Source organism: Tyto alba, unplaced genomic scaffold (genome assembly GCF_018691265.1).
Source record: "Tyto alba isolate M040663 unplaced genomic scaffold, T.alba_DEE_v4.0 Super-Scaffold_27, whole genome shotgun sequence".
Classification (NCBI taxonomy): domain Eukaryota; kingdom Metazoa; phylum Chordata; class Aves; order Strigiformes; family Tytonidae; genus Tyto; species Tyto alba.
The window spans coordinates 23259191-23280496 of record NW_024881301.1 but is presented as its reverse complement, the minus strand read 5'-3'; the positions used below and the strand labels follow the sequence as shown (position 1 = coordinate 23280496).

Here is a 21306-nt window from a genome sequence, read left to right as displayed (position 1 = left end):
ATGACTGCGCTTGGCGTTATGAGCACATTCATACTTAGCCAGACAGCAAGCTGGTCCCAGCCCTCTTCTGTTTATTACCAATGAGTAAAATAAACTTGGGACACTAAAAATCTGCATGCATGATAAAAAACATGGAACTAAAAGTTGGTCCAAAAGTCTGGGGGCTGCAAGAGGTGCTTTGAGAAACTTGTGACCTTAACTGAAGGTACTCACATGCAGAGCTAGTTCAGCTTCTAGCTCAGAAATGCTTCTCTGTTTGTTTGGTATTACATAAACAAGTAGCTTTTCATAGCCCCTGGTCACTAGGTAACAGCAACTAGGTAAAGCAGAAATAATCAAATATCAAGAAAAGTTGATGAGCATCTGGAAATAAGAGGAAACAGAGAAGAAAATATCCTACTAACCACTGCTAACTCACTAGTGAAGAGACAAAAACTTAAGACTCTAAAATGAGCAAACCAGATTACTTCTTACCTTTATAGATACGGCCAAGTCCTCTGTAGTCCATTTGGTCTGAACAATTGAAAACAACAACATACTTTCCCAGGCATTTGCCCATGTCTTTAGTTGTTTCTGTTTTTCCTGTCCCTGCAGGTCCTGCTGGTGCACCACCCATACTCATGCCCAGGGCCTGTGCCAGAGTGATGTAACACCTAGAGACGCAACAAAGAGTTCTATTAATCTTTTTCTACAACTAATTACTCAAAGACCATTAATGTAACCACAGCAGTTGTATTATACAGAGCTGGGGAAGCGGGCAGAAATGGGTGTGCTTCCATGTGGTAAGTCCTCACCACCCCCTTTGCACGCTGTGAAGCCAAGCTACCCAGAATCACCTTTTACTCCACCTGCAGAAAAGCATGCATCCAGCACAGCAGTGACTGCAACAGCACAGGAAATCCACAGGCCAGTTCTAAATGCTGAATACCAAAATACTGTTGCATTATGATTTTCTCACACCGATCACATGCCTTCTCTCCGTGACTCGGCCTCATTCTGCAGCACCCTGTTACACTGAGTTTCTGCCTTTTTTCCCATCCTCTTACTCTCTCCCCACAGCACACAAGATGGGCTCTCTGATCTGACAGTAGGAAGGCACAGAGGCTAGAAGCAGCTCCTGTTCTTGCCATTTGCCTTCCAGCATGCCAAACCAGTCCAGTGCTGCCAGTCACATGAGGTCTTTGAGTTCCAGGAGGAGAAAGGACAAGAGGGAAAAATTATAATAGGCAATGGAGAAAGAAGAGGAGGGATCCATAAATCCTAGGACCATCTTCTGCTTTAGCCTCCATCCTGGGTTGACATCCTCATGTTTAAGTCTCAGCCTCCCCAGATGCTGTGGAGACTACTGAAGGGTGTAGGAAGACTGGTGTTCTAACCTACAACACTCAAAAATCCCAGTAAGCCCATTTTAACGTTGTGAAACTCAATAGCTTTATGATCTATCTAGGGAGAGAAAGCAAGCACTGAAAAAATCCAAATGATACCAGGTAGTATCACTTCATATAAAATAATACAGTACTCATTCTACTATAATAGCAGTAATAATGCTTTATCACCTTATTACTCAGTAATCAGTTAACAGGCACTCAGTTAACACTCCTAATGATTTTGCTACTGAAAATGAGGTGAGGACAAACAGTATACATACTACAAGGTCCTAAACAGAACTTGCATTTCATTTTTGTATCTGCCATGACACGGTCTGTGTCTGACATGATGCTTAGGAGCACGCAATTTCAGTCCCATTATCTTAATGTAATGTACTACAGCCAGCATGTATTTATCATGTGCTTTGGGAATCTTTCTGAACACAAAATCATTAGCCAAACAACACTTGACTCCAAGTTGATTAATGGAAAGCAAAGATATCATTACCTGAAAAATTGTCAGAAGCTCATACAAGTCCATATAGCAATATTAAAAATATTAAAATGGAACAAGCCTATAAGGGGAATGAAATATCTTCCTACGTGACACTGCTTAGGTACGTAAGCTTCCCATGCCATCACTAGAAATCACCTCTGCTTTAAATACTCTTTCAATATATGACAGTGGACAGCCACCAATCCCTGCAGCTATCTTTGGCTCTTCTAGGCTTGCCCAAAGACAGATACTTGCGCTCTTTTTTGTTGTTATTATTATAATTTAAACTCATTCAAAAGACTCATTTTCTTCAATAATGTCACCGAGTGCCAGTTTTCAATCTCAGGTGACATAGCACTTTGAATCAGCCCCTGACCAATTTTAGGTTGCATTTTAATCCTGTGAACATATTTTGCATGACAACATTTTCTTGATACTGTCTCTCCTGGTGGGCAAAAATACTGTCTGGGTGGCAGTGCTGCCACACCTACTAATCAGCTGCATGTTTACTGCTGCAGACAGATCTCTATCTAGCATAGGAATAGAAGGGTACATAACATGGAATTTGGCAGATGTGTGTTACATATGAAAAGCCAGGTATCCAAGCATAGGGTTTTGGCTCTCTTAAATAGCTCACTGGACATAATTTTGGTTCAGAAATTGGCAAAAGTCTGAAATTTCACTAGTAAATAAAATCTAGTAACACAAAGTGAAAAGACAATTCCAACATTAATTCAATGGCCTGCAGTCATTCTTCAAACAACAAATGACTGAACATGCACAGTGTTTTGACATTCCTATCCACACTTAAAAGAACAAGCTCTGGCATAGCAAATACATCTGCCTCTTGCCTAGCTGAAGCACTACCAAGTACTTTAGAAAAATATGCATCTAATGGAGTTTGTATTGTGCTGTGTAACTAACACTCCAGCAATAAAAAGTTCTCCTTATGTTTTGCCCTCAGAGCTTTTTCCATGTTTGTAGTCCTGTAATTCTCCATAGTCCTTGTTTAAAACCATATTGACTCTAGTTATTCAATGCCATGTCCTGAATTACTGCTTTTTCCTCTAGGGTGACTACAAATCAATCACTTGCTGTAATCCCAAATTCTCATGCAACTACTGTCTTATTGAAAGAAGCAATATATTGTTTTTTAGATCCACTCTGTTTAGGCTGGTGAAGTGTACAGTGCTCAGGTATATCTGTTTTGAGCAGAAGTAAGTTTTTCAATGCCTACTACAGCACATACAGCTCAAGCAAACACTGAGAGAATTCAAGACCCCTCCTAGGGGGTGCCTGATTTCGCTAGCTGAATATATAAGCACTGGCCTCTGCTGTTCACCAGAGATATTGCAGTATTATAGTGCAACCAAAGTAAGAATTCTGACTCGTGAAAGTTAAAGGAATTAAGTCAAAGGAATTAAGTTTTAGCTCCAATACTATGCACTGCTTTCTTTTAATAACTACCTGTCAGTTAAGGGAGTTATAACAAGCCTATCTGTACACCCTAAGTATTCATTGCAGTAGGTGAACTCTACATCAGTGATTTGAATAATGCATTTATCCAAATCTTCAAGAAAATAAAATCGAGACTGTTTTTGCCATTCGAAATCAGATGGAGATTTAATATTCATACGGACCTATAATGGAAAAGAAAAATCATTATTACAGAAATGAAACAGTATAACAAATTAATCTTAAATTCCATAGAGAAAAGAAGTCTCCAATGCATAAATTCAAGAGCTAGAAGAACGAGCACAGAATCTATCAGGAGTCAAGACATCCAGAATTACCTTTTCAAACCTGTTTATGACATGCTCTGAACATTTTGACCACTTTGATTTTCCTCTGAATTGGGTACAGAGATTATGAACTGTGTGTTACAGAGATAATGAAGAACAGTGATGGAAAACATAAAACACTAGGTAACAATACTGGTTACACTGCCTGGTAGCCCATGCCATTACTCACAGAAATACTTAATTGTGGACAACACTTGCATATATTGTATACGTGTCTATGTGTTTGTTTGTTTGGGATGTATTTTTCAGTATTAACTTGGCACACACATATTTAGATTTGTGGCAGATTAGCAGACTCATTATCTTGAGATTAATTAGTTTTGATACTTGATCTTGAAAGCACTGGCCTCTTATGGAGTACCTGGTCCTGGTTATCGGCCTTGCAGACGTGGTGTAAAGGTGAGGAGGAGGTTCTGGATTCTCAGACACTTCCCTCTACTTTCTCTCAATCTCAAAGGGACATGTTTAGCAGGGAATAGAACATTTTGAGAGAAAAGAATAATATTACTTGTGCCAATTAAGAATCTTTTCCCCAGTTTTGGACTTGCCCCTGATTTTTTATTTCACATACTGATCCTTTACATTTAACCAATTTTATTTGATTTAATTTTATTATAATATGACATTAAATTAATTGATAATGAAATATCAAATTAAGAAAATAATTATGAAAATAAATTTAAAATTACAGGCATAGGATAAAACCCCATGCCTATCTTAGATGCTAACAGTTTGCTTTCTAACTTTCAGTATTTTTCTTTATTATTTTTTACCTTTCTTTATACATGTATTTAATTTTTATCTTTCTAACGTATATGCATAAATTAAATAGTGCAATATTGAATTATTGACCTTTGCATCATGCAAGCTTTTTGAAAGTTATTTTACTTCCATTTTTATAGCTGTAGGTTCATGTATTCAGTACATTTATCTAAAGGAAGTCTGATGCAATTCAATTATTAAAAAATTTAAAATAGCTCTTCTGGTTATTATTGCTACCCTTTTCAAATATATGGAGCCTCATTGCTTTAACCTTTGAATAACTATTACCTTAAATCAACACATATGCTAGGCCAGAAATCACATGATTTATAGCAGTACTAAAGGGACTTTTTTTCCATTTACATTTCAATTAAATAATGTATTAAATTTTCAATTTGAGAGATTAATTTAATTTTAGAAGTCTTTTGCTCACAGTGAATTTGTGCAAGATGGGTATCAACAACCATTTTAAAAACTGAAGTCTGAACCTATGAATATACCTACATAAAATTCACCCCTCTCTCTGCATGACATCTATATGAAATTAAACTAAATCTGATGTGCTGTATCACAGCACTAATGTCAGAGCTACTCAAAGAGAACAGACGGTAAGATCTGTTTATAACTTTTTTTTTTCTATGTGTACAAACTTTCATACAGAAAGTCCCTTAAAGCTTTTGAAAAACTTACCAAATCATCAAAGATATCCTTCTGGTGCACATGAATGGTGATTAAAGTTTCATATTTTGTCCGTTCCATTCTTGTTAGATTATGTGTAGTCATGTCAATCAAGTCATTCAAAAGTTCCAAAAACTTCTGATTTGTTGTGTGCATTACCTTTTCCACACAGTAAAAACAGCCATATTAATACAAACATCATTTGTTCTTCTAATGTTTAGAATAAAAAATAAAAAAAATCTCCAAATATATGGGACAATGACATCTGTGATCTGCTTTGTATTTATTAGGCTGGGAATCCTAGATTTGGATTTGCAGGCTGCCCTCAATGCACACATTCTTAGCCCAACAGTGTACAATAAGATTATATCTAGGTGAACAGGTCACATCACACGATTTTATTCCAAGACTGTTGCTCCTTCTACTCTACATTATATCTTCAGCTGATTGCATCCCTGCATATTTTCAGAACCACCAGTCTCTGCGGTTTCGGGTATTGCACATCAGCCCAAGTAGTACTTACTCTTTAGAGGGAACAGGAGCCTGGAGATCTATCGCATCCTCTAACCAGAGGAGAGGGGAAATGTAGTGTAATTTTAGATGCCAATGCTAAAATAATAATTTCTTCTGTGGCATCAGATTCTGTTACAAAATTCCACAAAATACAATGCTGACTAAACAGTACTGATTTATGTAAACAGCATCAGCCTCTGTCAGTGATGTTCCTGGTACACAATAAATTATAAAGCGCTGAGGTTTCAGAAAGGGTAGCTGATATTTACTCCTGTTCCAAATGCATGAGAGAACCATCACACTAGCTTTCTGTAAACATATGCAAAGCCTAAGACTCACATTTTGCCGAGAAAAAAATGCTAAAACTACTGCAAAACTAACAGAGAACTAAACAACCTCCCCACCCCCCAAACACACATACGTAGTTCATTCCGAAAAAAAATACAAGTTGTTTTCCAGTTTCTGCAAAATAATCTTTGCATCTAGTGAGTACATGAGCTGGAGTGGACTAAAAACAGGTCTATGACCTTTTTGAACTTTGTACAATGCGGAAAATGTAGTGCTAATTGGCCTTCTCCGTGGTCTAGAGTCTTTGTTTTCATGCAGTATCTAAGTATAGCATGGTACCATTCCCCTGCATTTACTTTTATGGTAGGATGGTGTTACTAGTTCTTAGAGCAATCTCACTGTATATTCTTGATTTGCAACTCTTCAGTTCACATCCTCTCCTTTCTCTTTCAAGGATTCAGTGTTAGTAATAACACCTTGATTTTAACAGTATTTTCTCTAGGAGTTTCTTTACATGTCTTTACAAATTCCACAAATTTGGGGACCTCTTATTTCATTCCAAATTTGATTTTGGGAAAGTAATAGGAAAGTATTCCCTATATTCCCAAACTAAGAAATTGTCCCTTCCCAAAATGACTGCACTGACAGAACAATAGAGAAAACCACAGGATTAGGAACCATTCTAAAGCACATGCTGGAGGATGATGAGGAAGTGTGACCTAACACATTTTGTATCATTCTGTTTTCCTTTAAGTTTATTTGTTATTCTGGTTACTTAACTAGTATTTTGTACTTTCTCCTACACATAACTTCGAACTTTTCACAGTATTCACTGTTCCAAACAATGCTTCTAATTAATCCCCAAAGATTCATTAAATACTACCTTTTTGTCTGTTTTGGTATTGTTCAGTGCATTCTCTGCATCTCTGGTCCAGATCATTTGAATTCCCAGAAGTCCTATTTGTGCAGGAAACATTGCCTGAAAGTCATACAGCTTAAATCCTGAATCGCTAATGGCCATTGATGCCTGTCTAATGATGGTGTGGATTGTTTTCCTAATCCCATTCAGCAGCTGACCTAACCAGAATTCCACATTGCCCTGAAATAAACAAGAAAGTACTGTTAAAGAATTAGTTTATGAATAATTCACGTGGAGAAAAAGCCCTATGAGACTTTTTTTCCCAGTCCTTCATACTCCCATTTCCCTCTTTGTTATTCTCTAATCTTTAAAAGACTTCTCTCCTGCTTCTGCTCCACTGCCCTTCCAGAGATATGTGATGGATTGGACACATCACATCAGTATTGCTGAAAAAACAGGTAAAGTAATCATTACAGAATGACACAAATGTTCTGTCCTTTCTGGCCTTTCCACTTGCTGTTCACATTGGAAGGTTTTTATTTAACTAGTCAAACAATGTCATGATGCAATTCTGTTGGTCTCTAAAACATAAATCTCTTTTAAATCAAGTAATGAAAAATTGCAATATATACTTCCATTACCTGAGCTAAAACTGGTTCAGTAATATTGACCTGTTCTCCCTCTTGAGATTCAAACAATAAAATCTGGTCGTAGTTTTTTTCATGAAATCCCACTCGGTTAACATTGTCAAACAAACTTAATAAATGTGCCTACAATAGAATCAGAAAAAAACAAAACTACATAAAGTCATCTGCTATGGCATTCTTACTTTGCCTTTAAATCCTGTATTAGAAGATTCTATAAAACTTTCCATAAGAGAAAAAAATTCTCTCTACTAAATAACAAAACCCTCCATGGTCCTCATTAGCTAATATTGACCATAAAAACATTATTGCCTTACTACTTGTACCTGAATAGTGTGGGAATCAGATGCTTGACCAAGGATTTCCAGAAGAGCAGGGTCAGATACAAAAAAAAATCTTGGAAAAATTAACCGTTTTTTTTCCAAATACCCAGTCAGTGACTTCTGACAGATTTCCAATTGTTCCAGCAAATGTGGTAATAGCTGTGCTAAAGTCTCATCTCCAACACAGCACTGCACGATGTTTGATGTTTCATGGGCTCTCTGCATAATTCTCTGCCATGATTTATCAATGTTCTGAAATCTTCTGGCTTCCTGGAGTACATGAAAAATGCATTAGCTCTTCCTCGTTCTAAAAATTAAAGAATTCCCTTGCTGTTCAAGTCTTCTTTGCAGGACTAATGTATAAATATTTATAGGCATGATTATAATGATCAGTACTTATAATGACCAAAGTTCAAATTACAGGAGAAAGGGTCCAATAGGACAGCTCTGAAAATGTCTTTTACTTCATGTCAGGCACCAAAATTGTCCATATAAAAGGATTCCAACAGACACCAGAATACTCAAACAGCAGCCTTCTCAGAAATGATGGTCTTCCTAATAGCAATACACAATGTCATGTAATGGCTACTCCACACAGGTTATGAGGAGTAAGTTGTTATTAGTAATACTTGACAGACAAACCCAATATAGTCTGAAGCTGCCACACTTGTAAGGTATTGTAAGTGAAGGGAGACAAATTCTCAAACACTGGGAGCTGGAGAATAAATATTTTTCTATACTGAGTATACTGACTTTTAAAACTCTTCCTTCACCTACAACAAATGAAATGTTAATTGCATCATAAATTATGTGAGAGCTAAAAGAGATGTCAAGAGACCATACAAATCCATTTGCCTCTCACAAGACAGGATCATACCCATATCACTCTTTAAAAGCATTTGTCTGTCTTGTGCTTAGAGATGCTCAATGCTAGAGATTCAGAAGCCTCTCTGGGCAATTTTTGCTACTGGTGACTGGGTTTTAATATCTAAGCTAAATCTTTATTGTGTGTACATCAATTACTTCTCATCATACTCAGAGATACAGAGAACACACTGTTTTCTTCCTGTTGAGAGCAAGCTTTATTTTATTTTAAACTTACCACGTCTTCTCTTCAGTTTTTCCTCTCCTTCTAGCCAAACAAGACTAGTTTGTTGAATCTTTTTTGGGCATCATCCTTCCTGGATAGTTCCTCACTCTTATCACCCTCTTCTATGCTCTCTCAAATTTGTCTGTGTTTCTTTAGCCAACAACATTCTAGTTATTGCTGTTTACACATTCCACTTTTCTGACTGCCTTTTACACATCAGTAATCTAAAAATCATTTTCTGAGAGTACTATGAGAGACTAAGTCAAAAGCCTATCAAGATACATAGGAACTACTGTTTTTTCCTTTATCCACAAAGCTTGTTGTTCACCCTAAAAAAAAAATTAGATTTGTTTGACAGGTTTTGCTCCTAACAAATCCACACCAACTGTTACTCATCTCCTTATTAACTTCCAGATGCTTATAGACAGTTATTTGTTGCAGTATTCATCCAGGAATTGCAATTAAGCCCACACATCTATCATTACTCCTCCACTAAGATGTTCCTTCTCCTCCTTCTTTAAAGATAGTTAACACATTTGCTTTCTACCAGAATACTGGTCCATACTTGTAAGAAGCAGCTTTAGCAGCTATCAAATGCCTCAGCCGTGCTGTATCATTTTTTCATCTGCAAAAACTGCTTAGTGATTCTCTGATAAGCATTAACAATATGAACATATCTCACAAACTAAAAAAAAGTACTGTTATCTTAAATAACAGTTAAGAAATCTTCACTTAACTTACTAAATTAATGCTAGTTTTGGAAACTGTAAGAATTTATTTATAAAAGATGTGGCCTGAAATAAATTAGTATTTAATAATTTCTCAATAATCATGGTTTTGTTAAGTTATAGCACTGGTTGATCCAATGCTACTCAACTGTGTTTTGTGAGAACTACATGAAAGCCTCTCATTAGGAGTCACAACAGAGAGCATAACTTATTCTGGTATTTCTCTCCTGCATGAAGTCAGATCACTCCTTAACTAGCCTTTTGAAGAGGTTGCAATAGTTCACACAGATTAGCATACATGCAGCTGCCCAAGCCTTGCAGCATCTCTCTGTGGGACTTCATTATACTGAGTCCTAGTGAGTACATAATTCATACCAAAAAAATCTATCATTCTATTATTACATAACTTAGAGCCTATAAACATGTTCACATGGGGAGAAAGGGATGTTTGCATACATGGCAAAAATGATAAATCAGTTTTGTACCATTAAGCAGTCCTGAGCCCTGCACTTGCACTTACTTACAATTCACTAATATTGCAAGCTGACAGGAATATTTGAGCCTGAGTTACGAACAATCCTGTTCCTGTAGGTTTGACCAAGTTTTAAGAAGTTCAACCAGACAGACCGCAGATCAGCAAAGCTTCTTCTGAACTGGCCATGCACAGCCCACAAAGCTTATATGCATTATACTCATTGGGGAGTAAATTCTGTGATGTGTCTAATCTCTTGGTACAACATATTGACATTAACATACTGTTACCATAAATCAACATACCTGAGGTAGTTGTTTTGCAATGTCTCCACCAACAAACACAGCTTCAAGGTAAATCCAGAGGTTTTGTACAGTAAGCCAGTTTTCAATTATCTCTGCAGTATTGGTCAACTTCTGAACCCACTGTTGTATAGTGGATTTAAATGGTGCATTATACCTGTACGAACATGAGTTAAAGGGAAAAAGAACCTAATGATCACTGTTTACTTTTGGGTTTGAATAGATTTACACAATATGTGCATTTATTAAGTTTTGTACCTGTTGCTCATGAGTGACCCCAATAACATAAGGCTGTCTTCCACCAAAGCTATTTTCTCCAATATATCTGATCCTTTCAGAAGGAGTTCTCCTCGAGTTTTGAATTGGCCAAAACTGAAAGTATGAGTACTCCATTCACTGATGACATGCTTCAATTTTGCTTCAATATCCTTTTCTTTAACAGCACTGATGCAGATATCCTGTGTAAAACTAAACTAGTAAATTACATTCATCTAAGGCTAATCTAATGCGCACTTATAAAGTCAATTAAAATTAATTGGCTAGATCCAGACTTCAGTGTAAATTCTAGTTAATGAAAATATACACTGAAACACATCAAAAATTATTCTATTACTAATTAGATTATATTATAGTACTACTTGTAACTGGAACACTTTATGGGCTATACTCTATCTTCACTAGTACTGGCTCCTTAAACTTTTGAAAATTCACTGACCCAGTGAATCTGCAGGCAGAATTTGCCTCTCTGTATGTATTAAAATTTGAAGTCAAATACACCTACAGAGGGCTTTAAGGAGAATACACATTACCAATCAAAACCAATAAATAGTCCAAGAATAGAGTGTATGTTGACAACACGACTGCCTGCTACTTCTTGAAGACAGTGAGGACAGGACTGTCATAAAACTGGTTATTGCATCAGGGGCAAAAGGAGCAGCTACTCAGACTGGACCCCAGATTCAGGTTTGGGAGTATATTGGAGTAAGTCTTTTCTTGAGTGTAAGGTGGTAACTCTGAACCTTTCACATGGCTTAAATTCTTGTTTGGAAGTTGGGTACAGTAAAGGTTTGATGTCATGTTTTCTTCTTAGAAGTGTTCCTTTCTGGAACAAGACAAATCAGGTCACTACTCTGGAGGGACCACAGATTTAGCTAAGTAACAACAGAACTGAAGTTTGAAACTGTTGGGGTTTTTCTTCTTTGTTTTTAGCTATACTTTGTTCTTGCAAAATGTAATGAGCATAAAGTTAATGTACTTGCTAGATAACTACTGTCCCTAAAACAGAGGGAGCAATAGCTCTGTAGCTTGTGCACATTACATAAGCCTTCTCATCTCTCTGTGCTCTTGTAGAGTCACTTTTGAAATATAAAAGAACCTTGTTCTCCTTCCAAGGATTTTGAACACTTAACAGGATCAGACTTATATCAACTATTTTTTTTCTCTCTGGTAAGACATTTAAAAGGAAGAAAAAAATTTTAAGTAGGCAGACCCTAAACCAGAAGTATGACAGAATCGCACTGCTCTTGAAACAACAGAATTCCTTCTATGGAAGGATTAGTGTAATACCATCTATTCATTTAATCCTTCTCCAGAATAAAAAGGAAATAAACTAACCATCACTGCTAAGATCAACTACCAAATTCTACTCTTCAAAAGAATTCGCCAACTAAAGCCGAATTTTTTAATGTTACGAAGCTGACTAGAAACAGGATTTCAAAAGCACAGACCCACAGATCACAAGTTATTCATTAAAAACAAACAGAAAAGTACATGTACCTCGATATCTTCTTTATATTTTAATAAAGGGGCATCCATTATGTTTTTCAAAGAGAAATGTTCAGAGTCAACATCAAAGCGATGGCCAGTTACTTGTGCAATTCTTTCCCAGTGTCGTGACATCATTGCCTAGAAAAGTCCATAGGAATTAGGGAAGATTTTTTAAAATTGTATTACTTTGAGGACTAGAATGATCACATACTTTCGCACTGCATCTGTTAAACAAATAGAAGAGTCTTGATTTCCATTCCACTGAAAGCACTGACAGTTCTTCTAATCACATTCTGAAGTCTTTTGTTTTTCCTTTCTGTAACTAAGCCTAACTAGATTTTTGCCATAAATACAGCTGCTTTTATCTAGAAAAAAAGAATTATGGAAAACATCTTATAATCATACAACATAGTCTTTAACAGAGTTTTTCAAGTGAATCTTATCTCCAAATTATTATGCTGAACCTACTTTGTTTGCCATCATTTCAAGCAAAGGACAGCTCTCTGTGAAGTCATCAATTTTTTTTTTTAGGTCTTGAAAAGCTTGCCATTCCTTCAATGCTTTCGGTAACTTGCGGATTCTTTAAAAAGCAGAAAAAAGAAGAAATATTTTATTCTTAATAATCACAATCCACCACTTAAGAGTACAATATATTCTCATTTTTCAACTAGTGGACGAGTAGACTGTAAATAAAAAGCCAGTTGCAATCTGGCAACATAATATATAGCTGACTTTTTCTGACTGCAGGCATGAAACACTGCTAAAGACAGTAAAAACCACACTATAATGGTTTGGTTTCTATTTCAGTTTGAATTAAAGGAAGTTAATTTCATGTGCAAACCCATGTCTGAACTTACGCTTTTGCAATGTCATTGTTTTACTAAAAATTTGAAAATGCACCCAATTTTATAAAGGGGAAAAAGGATTAAAAAACATATATTTTTTCAAACAAAATAAAGTAGATCCTAAACTAAAACTGACCTGCTTGCAAACAGAAAAATACTTCTGTTTCAATCAAACAAGTCCTATTTTATACCTAGTTTGTGTGAAAGATATTTAAAGAAAAATCATCCTTTATGCACAATTTCAAGATGAAAAAAATTGAAAATGAAGAACCATCTTGTACTGTGAATTGTCACAGCTCCACTCGCTTCTAACAAGTCATGCCAATTTTCATCTGCCAAAGCTGTGGACCAAAGACTGGTAGCAGTTCTCTTATAGCTTAACAGCAGAAATGAAAAGCCGCATAAAACTTCACAGCTCAAAATCAGACAGATCTGTCACACAACACTGAGGCATATGCGAATTCTTCACTGCTTGCTGGTAAGAGGTAGATGAACATATGTATACTGTCATGGCACTACAATAATCACTGTAGTCTTTCATCTTGAACCCAACAATAGATAGTATTAAATATGCTAGAGAAAAGCATTGCAGCATGGAAAATTATACTCTGCCATGAATCGATAAGGCTTTAAGAGGCAGTTCCTGGCTACTTCTGTGCTGAGGCACAAGTAATATTCTTACAAACTTTGTCTTAGTCTTGCAATAGGAAATAGGATCTCTTAGCTTGGTAATGAAAACTGATTATTTTTTTATACAGATATCCTTTTTCTTTGTCTTGGTCTCAGTAATATCTTCTAATAGCAAGTTCCGTGAGTTACACACTATGTTAAAAAACTACTCCATTGTTAAATTTGTCAAAAAAGTACTCCATTAAATTTCCTTCTTAAATTTAATGGACATCCTCTTTACACTATATTACAGTAAAATATAAAGGGAAATTTCCCTTTAGTTGTTATTATAGACTTTTATAATGCTCTTTACCATGTGTGTTTTCTCTAAATATTTATCCTTTTAATCTCTTTTAAAATGGATATATTTTCACCTACAGTTATTTTTGTGATTCTTCTTTTCATGATTCTAAGTTTTCTATTATGTTACTATTTTTAAAAGGGGTAGCAAAAAATAACATTACAGTAAAGAACTATGCATATCTTTACAATTATGCTAAAAGCATACTGTCTTAGTTATTTTTGTGGGTAGACCTTATCCACTGTTTAAATTTCTCCAGCTTTAAAGAGAATAGCTTGATGCAATAATGCTAGCAAGCCTTTCAAAGGAAGGATAGTACTGGGTTAGACTTTTATTATCAAAAAATATTTACTGCCTATTGGTGGTCACCTTGCACCAAATATAGCTCAACACTTGAGAGGGGAAAAAAAAGTCACACACAAAGTAAAGAGAAAACCACATAACTTTCAAAACTGTTGTCATGCAATGGCTTCCTTCAGGGCTCCGGGAGAAGCGTAAAAAGAGTCCTACCAACATTTAAAATATAATTAACTATAGAAAAATTGATGATGCAGATTCCAGAATTCTACTGAAATGAGATCAAGACTCATAGATATTGTCTGAATGCAGAAGTATATATATTTCACATACATTATTTTTTACTATTGCTATTAAAATAAACATGAGGCGTTTTTTGAATTAATGACTAGAAGACAGTTCATTTGCTTTTTCCAGAAAAAGAAGAAAATCTCTACCTCACTCCTTCAGTGTGTACAGAAGTGGACCCTGCTATAATGGTAACACACTCAAAATACCATATGTTCAAAAAGCCTGAGCACAAGTAATTTCTCCTATGCTTTTCAAAGATTTGTGATGAGATGAAAAACACAGATTTGATCTCAATCTCTTGAATGATAAAGTGAAGTCTCTCTCAGATCACATTGGAGAATACAAAATCAGAAGCTGATCAGCACTGTTGGTGAAGCAGAGACACACACACACTGGCTGTTCCATAGGAGAGGCTCTGCAGAAAAGCAAGCTCTGTATATTCAGTATGAACTTGCCTTGACCGAACTCACTGAGAAAGTGATCAGAGCCACTGTGTAAAGAGGTGAAGAAAAAGCTTGTACAAAAATAACAGAAGAAAGAAAACATACAGTTCACATCTTCTTTCCAATAGATCTACATGGGATAAAAATATTGCACATTTTTTTTTCAAACTTTTGCATGTAATTTGGTTCTTGTGTATATTCTGTAATTCTCATTAAAAGTAAAACACAGACTGGTACAGATAACAACTCTAAAGGGATGGATGCAGAGAATACTTAAGGCCTGTATATAGACTCTCCACTTTTGCATGTAACAAAATTCCCATTTTCTAGCAATTCTATCCATACTTTACTGCCAAGAATCAGAATTCAAAGCAAGCTGGCAAAGGGGAAACAATCTAAATCCTTTTGGTTCATGAGCCCCTGACTCTGTGAGAAGTAACAAGCTGGGTCAGTGAAGTCTTGCAGACACAGCCACGGCTGTTGAAAAAACAAAGACGAATCTTTACCAAAACAGTAGAAAAAGTCCTCTGATTTCAGAAAAGCATGATTTCACCTAATAGTTATTTTGCATGCAATGTGGAAAACATTCTTGCTCTCAAACTTCATAAATAACCCCTCAAAATTTAGCATGGCTATTTACCTTTGTTGAAACAACAATTTCAATCTGTACAAATGCACAGAAGCAGCCAGTAACATCAAAATTTTGGCTAACACCACATTAAAGGTAATATGTGAAGATAAGCTATGAAGACTGTTTACACTTACAACTCCCTTCCACAGGTTTATGCACCTTATTCATTAAAAAACCTACAACCTACTGTCAGTATAACCCAACAAGCTTAAAGTGGCTCAAGGGCTGAGCTAAGTAAGGTCATATGCAAGCTGCATATCGCACCAGTTTGCAACTACTGCAGCTGTGCTGAGCACTTGAGCAAGCCTGAGCTTGAAATAAAACAACACATTTTTGCTCCCTGAGGCAATTTTCACAAGATAACTAACCCAGAAAGCTGAGAAATGCATTTCAACAAATAATAGCTTACCTGTTTTGAAAATCCAGAAGTTCATTGTTAATTTTTTCAATATTTAAATCATTCCAAAGTATTTCACTGTATCCATCAATATTAGCAGTAACTGAATTATAAAGACTGTAAAGTCTCTGAAGCAATGAAAGCTCACGTTTAATTTTGTGCAGCTCAGGATACTCTGTTTCAAATTTTAGAAGAAGAAATTTATTAATGTTAATTAGGTACAACTGTATTCATGAAGACAAAAATCCATGTATTTCTAAAATTGCTATTTAATAGATGTCTGAAATCAGATTTGCAGTCTTTTAGATAGTGTCTAGTAAGACAAGCTTTTCCTTTTGAATTACATAAGAACATCAGATTTTGATGCACACTAATTGTTTAGATTGATGAGTTTTTTATAAGTATTCTTCTATATCAGTACATGCAATCTTATAACGGAGGTGCTGCACCCATCTGTGAGGAAGATAATGTTGAAAAAGTAGATGAAATGGCAAAGGAATGCATTATAGTTTTATACAAGAACTAAATTATCCCCCATCTCAATTTGTGCTATTTACTTAAGAGTCAGAGGATGGGGTGGGGGATCTGCTTTCAAAATAAAAATATAGAGTATGTTACACAATAGAAGTATTTAAAATGAACCTCCTTAATTGAAATGTTTTGTTTAGTTTCTGTTGTATCTTTGGGAATGCCTAGTTAAATACATTGTGATCACTGCATATGTCTTCAGACAGGAAAATACACTGAGTTTAGTATGTACAAATGAAGGTGCTTATCATACATTCTGCTGTAACTTTAATTCACACCATGGCCTTCCAAACTTGAAGTGCATCTGACTTGGAGACATAAGGATATTTACAGATCAGTTGCACAGCCCAAGGGAATTCATTATGTATCTGGAGCAGGGACAACTTGAGTACTTCAGCAACATGTTCCCCAAATTTGGACATGGAAAAATACAGACAGGAGATGTGCTTAGCTCTGAACAGAAAAAGCAAGAAAGCTAAGCAGCTGGACCCCGAGATACATGGAACAGTGCAATATTTTTCCACCTGATGTTTATGTATGTGCAGACTGAGAGCCAGTTTCACACAGCTGCTTTTCATAGGAAAGACAATAGTAATACACTTCAAAGGCTTTTTCTACAACAAATCCAGCACTGAATGCATTTAGGAGGACTCAGAAGGAAAATTTAATAGCCTAGGACCTGGTATCCATATCCCCTGAGAAACTACCTGTGACAGGAAGACCAAATAATTCTTCCCCGCCAGAAAGAGAGATATACTTCCTCCATAGTTCATCAAATTTGGCTTGGAAGATCTGTAATCTGTCACTCGCTTCATGGGGAGGAACATTCTCCTCACTGGGGCCCCTACAAAATACAAAACAAATTCAGTGCAAGTATCAACCATACAGGTTTCACAAAGAAAAATAATAGAACTCATATCCAATTTACTGAACAGTATTTAATATTTTCTAACAGTTTTTTCTAGAAATTTTCACAAAAGACACTAGAAGAGAAAGTACAAATTATATCCAGTGTCCCAAGATTACATATCGAGTAGTTCCTAAAAGAAAGCCCATTTTATTTTCTAATAATAACATTCATCTGGGTTACCATACACATTATAAACAGCTAAAAAGACCTACAGATGTTTTGTCTTTGTTATTTTCCCATTTTTTTTATTTTCTAAAATACATTTTAATGATTAGTTTCATTTCCAGTCTTAAAAAGGGAAAGACAGCAGGTATATGATTCAGGGATGAAAACTGTGATACCGGTACTGGAACCACAATTAAGCACTCAGAAAAATAGCCAAAAAAAATATTATTTTGCCCTAATGAGTACTTCTCTGCTGTAGGAGTGCTTGCAATCCCCAGCTCTCATGCCACTTCTTGGCTGCATCATAATATTTTGAGATGAGAACTCTAAGTATGTAATCTTCTGTTGTGCCACGATTATTTCTAGAAATAAATACAGGCACATGGGCATCAGAGAGCAGTTCAGGCTGGCTGTTTGGCAAGGAAAATGGTATCAGGAGATGAAGGCAGTAACACAGTCAGCAGAGGCAGCCAGAGTCTGGTCCCATAGTACCTGAGCAAGGAGAGCAGGGCAGGTCTGGGGATGGTAGTCAGGTTCAAATAACAGTCCAGATCTTTAGACAAGTCCACAATAATTATACAGGACCAAGGTCAAGCAGGGAAGGTGAATCAGCAACTCAGGGTCACGAGGAGGTCTAGTCAAGGTAACCAGGATGAGACACAGTCCAGTGGTTACCAGGCTGTTCCAAGATCAGGATCAGAAGTGAGTCTGTGTGTTGGGATCCAAGTTCAGCTCAGTAGGGTTCACAGTCAAGGACAGGCATGGCTGTGACAGAGCTGGAGCTGTAGGTCAGGACAGGTGGCCAAGGAGTGAAGCCTCAAGCTTTAAAGCAAATCCTGCAAGAGGGGGTGTCAGCCATGCTGGGGCCTCCCAGCAGAGCTGCCTGGGAGTGCTCTGTCAACAGAAGAAGGGAGAAGCCCTCAGGTGCACTAGCTCTAACTTGACCCTGAGCCCAGGAAGATGAATCTCCAGGAGGGGGGATGCTCTCTGAGTCCCTACAACTGGTAGCAGCCACAGGGTGCTTCCATTAATTCCTCTGGACAACTCCGAAATCAGACCTGCAGGCAGCACATTAGCAACTTGGTGTTCTAGTAGGTCCCTTTCAGGTGCAAATTCACCTTGTGTCTATAGCTGGAGTCCTGAGCTTGCACTCAAATGCACTGCTAGTGTGTGTTCAAGAAGCTTCTCTCCTGGTGAAGCAAAAGTTGAAGCCAAGCACCCAGCTGGGTTGCCAACCAACCATCTGGACCACCCTGCTCCTAATACCAATGCAAAAGCACTTGCCCTAGGAGAAGAGTATATATTCTTGTGTGCGCTTCATGCGTGCACTGATTTCTGTTCATAACAGCAAGGCAGCCTGCAGAGGCTGTACGTAAAGCTGCTTCACACTGCCCATAGGCTATAGGTGTGCAGGGCACGCCTTGGGTCAGCTGCTGATGTGAACTTCGTTGCCAAAAAAACACACACTGTGCATGTACCGTCCTAGATCCTTAACAGATCACAGCAAGCCAAATTCTGTCTTTCCTTGTTTGTTTGCTAATGCAGAAGTGTCCAATGAAGCACACATACCTTACAAATTAAATTGAAAAGAGCCAAAGTAAGCTTAAAGGTAAGACTGAGTAAGACTCAGTGAAATTAAAAAATACCCAGAATTGGAATCTCCACTCACAACTAAGGCACTACTTATATACCTAATATTAAATATCTGCTTACGTGTTTTGTTGCGTTTAGAACCCCCAAAAACTTTAAATTTGGATCTGGATTGAGAATTTTTTTTTTTTTTCCCAGCCTATTAACTCTTTTGGAATTTCACTGACTCCAGCACTGAAATTATGAGAATGAATCCGTGAAAGTAAAAGTATCTGCCCATTTTATCTTATTCTGAAATTAAGCTTTTAAAATCAGATATTATATATACATTGAGGCTGTGCTGTGTTCATTTTCTGAAGCCCTTTAGGTACATCATTTTTGAACAATCACTATTAAAGAATAATTGTACTGCACCACAGGTCACCTACTTTTCATCATAATCTTTGTAAAATTCTGCAGTATCAATCTGGAATTTCTGAACATCACTCAGCAAATCTGTTTTCATGTCTGGCTGTACCTTCAGCAGCAAGTCCTCAACCTGCAGTGCCTACATGCAGACAAACAGGAAAAAATGGCATAAAAGATGTGTGAAAAAAAGCAGAGTTTTAAGAAAATAGTTTTGTTCTGGTATTTCAACATTAAAAAGGCTGACAGTACCTTTGCTATATATATGATTTGAGAAATAATACAGCTATAATACCTGTGTATTTAGGCTCTTCCAGGCATAAGACAATCCATCAACTCTTTCTGTATTTCCATCTTGAAAGAGCAGATTGTATTTATGAAGCACAGAATAAGATTCTTCTACAGGTCCAACTGTCATGTCAATTTTAATCTCATGCTCTCGAATTTCCTTTATTGCTTCCATTGCTCCCCGTACATCATCAAGGTCATGGATAGGTCTGCTTAACCTCTTGCTAACATTTTCAATGAATGAATAAATTTCATCCATGTCTGTCACAGACTTCTTATTCAAAGCTAATCCAAATGTTCTTTGTCTTGAGCGGCATTCCTGAATTAAGGCTATTTTCAATGACTCTGTTGCAATATCCACTGATTCCAGTACACAGTGTTTTGGCAGTTCTCTGATTTGCATTTCTAATTGCTAAGAGAAATACAAGTGTTCAGCTTTTCATTTCACTACAATTTCTCTGCACAGTTTATTTTTATTAAAGATATAATACTTACGGAAAAGTATCTTATTTGAGTTTGGAATTCGGCCATTGTTGGTTTAGTATCTATAAATTCCCTCACTTTTTCCTCTGGATCCTATATGAAAGAAGTTTATTTTCATTATTATTTAGCATTAGTATTACAATAAGATATGGGGGACCCAGCTTCCTGATGTACTGTGCAAACAAAAATGATCCCTCTCTGAAAGAGCTTAAGATAGAAGCAATAAGATCAAATTATTTCACCTGAAGTGCTTTTCCCGACTCTTACTCTTTGTACAGTACTCTTTAAAGCACTTAAAATCTATCTGTAACTCAAAAACTGACACAGATCAGGGTATCCCTTATCCATCCAAATATTACTACAAAATTGACAATGTACCTCCTAAAATCTTGCTGGAAATATTTCCTTCCTAGTCTCCTTTCTGTCTGCAAACCTCCAAAAACGGTTCATATTCTCTAACAGGTATTTAAATGGTGGTGACTGTATTCAACCATCTTCAATCCTCCTGAAACAGTATATTTAACTGCATTTTATAGCTACAAATAACCAGGTCATTTGGAGCAAGCACAGTTTGGCAGGGAAAGATGAATTCAAGGGAAGAGAGGGCACATTTAGCTTGTGGAAGTTTGTTTAAAGGAATTAGACCACTGAGTATCCTTTCTTTTCATAAGGTAGGCCAACCTCTGCTGAGGCAAGAACTTCAGTGTCACCAGCTCAATAAATGTGTTAGATTCTCAATTCAATTATAGGCAAATGATCTTCACCTAGTTCAATGACATTCATCTACAGTCTGTACTGTGAAGTGTCTGAGAAGCTGTTATGGCTTCTCTGGCCAATAATGAGTTACAAGTGACAGTTCCCATTGGTCCTACAGAAATTATAGAGACAGGAGGAAACAGTGCCAACTCTCAAGGAATTTTAAGGTTAAGGAGCAGATTAAGTGACTATCTTAGAAGATTTTAGTAAAAAGGA

The 21306-nt window shown here is 36.6% G+C and overlaps 1 protein-coding gene across 1 annotated transcript in view; it reads right to left on the bottom strand.

Moving 5' to 3' along the window:
• LOC104365682 (dynein axonemal heavy chain 5) overlaps positions 1–21306 on the bottom strand; it is a 168318-nt gene that overhangs the window by 107967 nt on the left and 39045 nt on the right. Inside the window, exons 28-42 of the mRNA XM_042798240.1 lie at positions 20347–20427; positions 19859–20263; positions 19587–19705; positions 17201–17337; positions 15978–16140; positions 12560–12671; positions 12101–12229; positions 10583–10782; positions 10328–10481; positions 7736–8002; positions 7407–7535; positions 6790–7005; positions 5118–5264; positions 3331–3503; positions 475–653 (exon numbers count right to left, since the gene is read on the bottom strand). Of these exons, the coding sequence (XP_042654174.1) occupies positions 475–653; positions 3331–3503; positions 5118–5264; positions 6790–7005; positions 7407–7535; positions 7736–8002; positions 10328–10481; positions 10583–10782; positions 12101–12229; positions 12560–12671; positions 15978–16140; positions 17201–17337; positions 19587–19705; positions 19859–20263; positions 20347–20427 (2611 nt within the window). The remainder of the gene's footprint in view (positions 1–474; positions 654–3330; positions 3504–5117; positions 5265–6789; positions 7006–7406; positions 7536–7735; positions 8003–10327; positions 10482–10582; positions 10783–12100; positions 12230–12559; positions 12672–15977; positions 16141–17200; positions 17338–19586; positions 19706–19858; positions 20264–20346; positions 20428–21306) is intronic.